Raw genomic sequence first — 3,824 nt, 5'->3', positions numbered from 1 at the left:
TTCACTACTCATAAGAAGAGCTATGTGCAAATAGAGCGAAACACTATCACCATTATCTTCAGAATTCGGAAGTTGTAGGGATATTAAAGAAGGTACTAACAGTGATTCCCCCAAGTGACAGTGACCCCTTCATAATTTGGCCCCCACACTTTAAAATCCAACAGTTTCACCAAGTACAAAAATCTCTTGGGTCTTCTGTTAAAACTTGTAAGCTACTGTCTGTAGAAACCATTGATTATATCTATCCTGTGACTACTATGTAAAATTTACAAACAAGTTAACTGACTTTGTTATACAATGTAAACAAACACTATAAGCTGTTAAGTGTCTTTCACAACTGCTCCTAGGACAGACCCCCACCCTCTGTGATTAAAGGGCCGGGAGTCTCAAATGAATTATCACACACTCTGAAAGTGGTGGAGACCATAAATTAAAATATGGTTAAGGGATGGAATGTATGCTGATGAATGCTTGATATACATGGATGGTTAGGGAGGTGCCAGCCTAGAAAAGGAGTATCCACCGGCCGAAGAATGTGTCAAGTGGATGACCAGAAACCCCCAGAGGGTAAACTGGGACCCACCCCATCACCTGGAAGGATGAGAAACACAAACTTTGGACAGTGTGGAGCCACCAGGAATGTGCCACTTTGGACAGGAATGTGTGCCATCTGCTGATTGAGTCAGCAACAGCAGGATGAAACAGCTCCCATAGACTAACATAGGAATTAATTCCTATAAGAAGGGACTCTAAAGACTGATGACTTTGAGTCTCTGGTTCTGCTGCCAGCCTCCAGGAGCATCAGGTGCACCTGACACAGACTCGGCTCCATCCTCATGACCAAGATACCTGGCCAGTAACTTGGCATGAGCAACTTCTAGGCTGGTAACTATAACACCTATACAGAACTTGAATGAATGATTGTGTGAATGAATCTCTCTCTCTCTCTCTCTATATATATATATATATATATATGTGTGTGTATGTGTGTATGTATAAGAAATAAGTAGTCAAACAACGTTGTTTACTTTTATCTTTTGCTTTATCAGTATATTTACAATAAATGTGGCATCTTTGCCTTATCCCTCTTAATAAGATCCTGCTGGTTTTTATTCTATTGGTATAACATTTTGGTGGAGAATTGCGAAAGGGGGAATATTGGTAAAGTGCCTCAGTTATTGTGAACATTGGTGTGCACACAGCCGGCTCTATAGAGAGCGGTTCTATTTTTGGTTAACCAAAGCCTACTGACCTCCGGTGGGTAGAGGCTTCATAAAAGAGCTCATAGAAACTTTAAGCTACAATTAATCTTATCCAAAGTGTTCACTGAGAAATCAGGGGTAACAAGAGCCTATAGGGCAAGGTAAAGCTGCTCGCTGAACGAGATCAGGGGTAGCAGGATAAGATAATTTAGGCTGTGTCACTCGCTGCAAGGGTTCAGGGGTGACAAAGGAAACTATACACGTGGTAAAAATGTTTAAGAAAAGACAAGGGAGAACAGTCTCAGAGACAGGAATGGAGTTTGAAGGAGCTCCAACCTCACCTTTTGTAAAAGAAATAACACCCTTTAAACAAATCCTTCAGAGATATGGGCACAGTCCTTGGACTGAACAAGCCCTTGCAGATGCTTGCTCTATTTCAGACCTGGAGGATAGATTGGCCCACTATATCCTCATATGTAAACCCCCAAATGCAGCAAAAAGAGACGCTGCAGGGATCTGGCTGCTGTGGGAGGCTTGTAATGACAGCTACCTCCGCCTAACAGCCTGTACAGAGGAAAACTTACTGTTTCTCGCTCTGATCCTGGGAAGGATTTTTATATTTGGTGGATGAACCCTCGGTGGTAAAAGCCCGAGCAATACAGAGGGAAGCTTAGCGTCTCTCCCTCTGGCCCAAAGTGGGTTAAAATCATAAGATACAAATCTTGTTCTGTTAAACCAAACTCTGAAGAATATAGGAGTTTGGGCAGTGTAGTGTGGTTTATGTTTGTTTGTTTGTTTTTGCTTTGTTTTGTTTTTCTTGTGAGTGATATTGTGGTCATTTCACAATATTGAAAGAAATGTTTAAGGAAATGGACCAGGAAGGGTGGGGGCTGGTTGAGAAGCCCACCCTCCTTGCTAAATTGGTAGTGGAACAAAGCTTGTGCCCATGGAAAGGAAAGGTTCTTTGGAAAAAGCAGGATCAGGCCCAGACAAGCAGGCAAGAAATTGGTTGGAAGCCTTAAGGGCATAGTGGCAGGAGTAAGAAAGCAGTAAGTACAGGCATGAATCCCTGGAACAATACTTAAAATGGTAAAATCTAATTGATAAAGGTGTCATTTTGGGAGATAAACAGTAATTTAAGGAAAGACCCTGAAAAGTTAACTCTACAGAGGCTGAACAGAATTAAGCAGTTAAACTTTGTGAAAATGCTAAAAAGTACCATGTTAAAGAGAAAAGGAATTCTTGGTTCCTTTGCAGCCATTCTGAAGGAAAAATGGGCCCTTTTCCAAAGGAATGTCTGTAAATAATCCAGGTATTTGAAATAATTTGACTATGAACAATTTAGTCAAATTTGTTAAAAACATGAGGGGATTCTATTGAAACTTAACTGACCCAAATGTATGAAGGGAATATAATCTATGTACAGCTATGTAAAAACAGCAATGTAGAAAAGATGTTAAGGGAAAGAAAATGTGTATGTATCTATTTGTCTGTGGAAATATGTAAAGTTCTAAGAACCTAAACCAACACATCTGGTTTGTAAAACTCCTGTTTTGTAGGTTTAAGATACATTAGTTTTGTTTTGTTTTTAATGTGTAACAAAATAGCAAATGAGAGCTGTAGTAAAAGAATAGGAAATTAACAGTGCCCCTCTGAAGCAACAGCAGGAGTGAGGTGCACAAAACAAAAAGAAGCACTGCTAGAAACACTGAGCCTTAAGATGGCTCTGTGTAATCAGACTGTCACTTTGACGAGGGTACATGAAAACTCTGTAAAAACAAAAGGAAGCAGCTGCAGTTTGGCTTCTATGGAAGACCTGTAACAAGGTATTCCTTCAATTGGCTACATGCAAAAATAAAAAACTGCACCAAGATTTACAAGCCTCTGCTGCAAAAGCAGAGAAATAAAATGTATGTCCAGCAGTCACACTAGAACAGAGGATAGCACAAGCCCAAGCACCCCCCCCCCCCCCCGGAAGAATTGGATACCATGGGTCAGGAGAGACATATTTGGTACACCGATGGCAGTTCCATGGTGGTGCATGGTAAAAAGAGAATCAGATATGCAGCCATTAATTTAGAAGAAGAGGTACTAAAGGGGTATTTGGATCATGGCTCAGCACAACATGCTGAACTCCATGCCATATACCCAGTCCTAAAACAATATGAAACAGAGAACTGCCCCAAGACTGTATACATCTATGCTGACAGCAATTACTGTGTAAATGGGGTGCAATATTGGATGTTTGATTGGCAGAGGAACAATTGGAAAGCCGCAGACGGGAAAGAGATAGCATATATAGATGAATGGAAATGGATTTATGCCTGGGTTACCTCTCATCCCAACCAGCTTAAAATCAAACATGTCAAGGCACATGGAAAAGGCTCTGCAGCTGAAACAGTATGAAATAACTGTGCTGATGCCATAGCCAGAGATTATGAAGGGATAGCAGCGGTGACCCGAAGGCAGGAAAAGAAGGTATTAGAAGCAGTCCGCGTCCCAGGAAGGATTGAAAGACAGGAATTGGTCATAGCTCATCAGTTCATGCATGAAGGAGTGGAAGGGATGCTGGGAAGGTTAAAGCAAGTGGCAGAATGGAAGGGGATGAGAGATGATGTGGAT

At 41.2% G+C, this 3,824-nt stretch overlaps 1 protein-coding gene across 1 annotated transcript; it reads left to right on the top strand.

Moving 5' to 3' along the window:
- The first annotated feature begins 3,191 nt into the window (after window positions 1-3,191).
- On the top strand, window positions 3,192-3,608 carry LOC128839858 (ribonuclease H-like). The gene has a single exon (XM_054033235.1). It carries the CDS (start codon window positions 3,192-3,194, stop codon window positions 3,606-3,608), a length of 417 nt encoding a protein of 138 aa, XP_053889210.1.
- Window positions 3,609-3,824: the final 216 nt, after the last annotated feature.

This window comes from Malaclemys terrapin, chromosome 1 (genome assembly GCF_027887155.1).
Source record: "Malaclemys terrapin pileata isolate rMalTer1 chromosome 1, rMalTer1.hap1, whole genome shotgun sequence".
Taxonomy (NCBI): domain Eukaryota; kingdom Metazoa; phylum Chordata; order Testudines; family Emydidae; genus Malaclemys; species Malaclemys terrapin.
This window is presented reverse-complemented; position numbering and strand designations above follow the sequence as displayed.

Excerpts from the sequence above, each read along its gene's own strand:
- LOC128839858 (XM_054033235.1), top strand. The coding sequence starts at position 3,192 with ATGGGTCAGGAGAGACATATTTGGTACACCGATGGCAGTTCCATGGTG.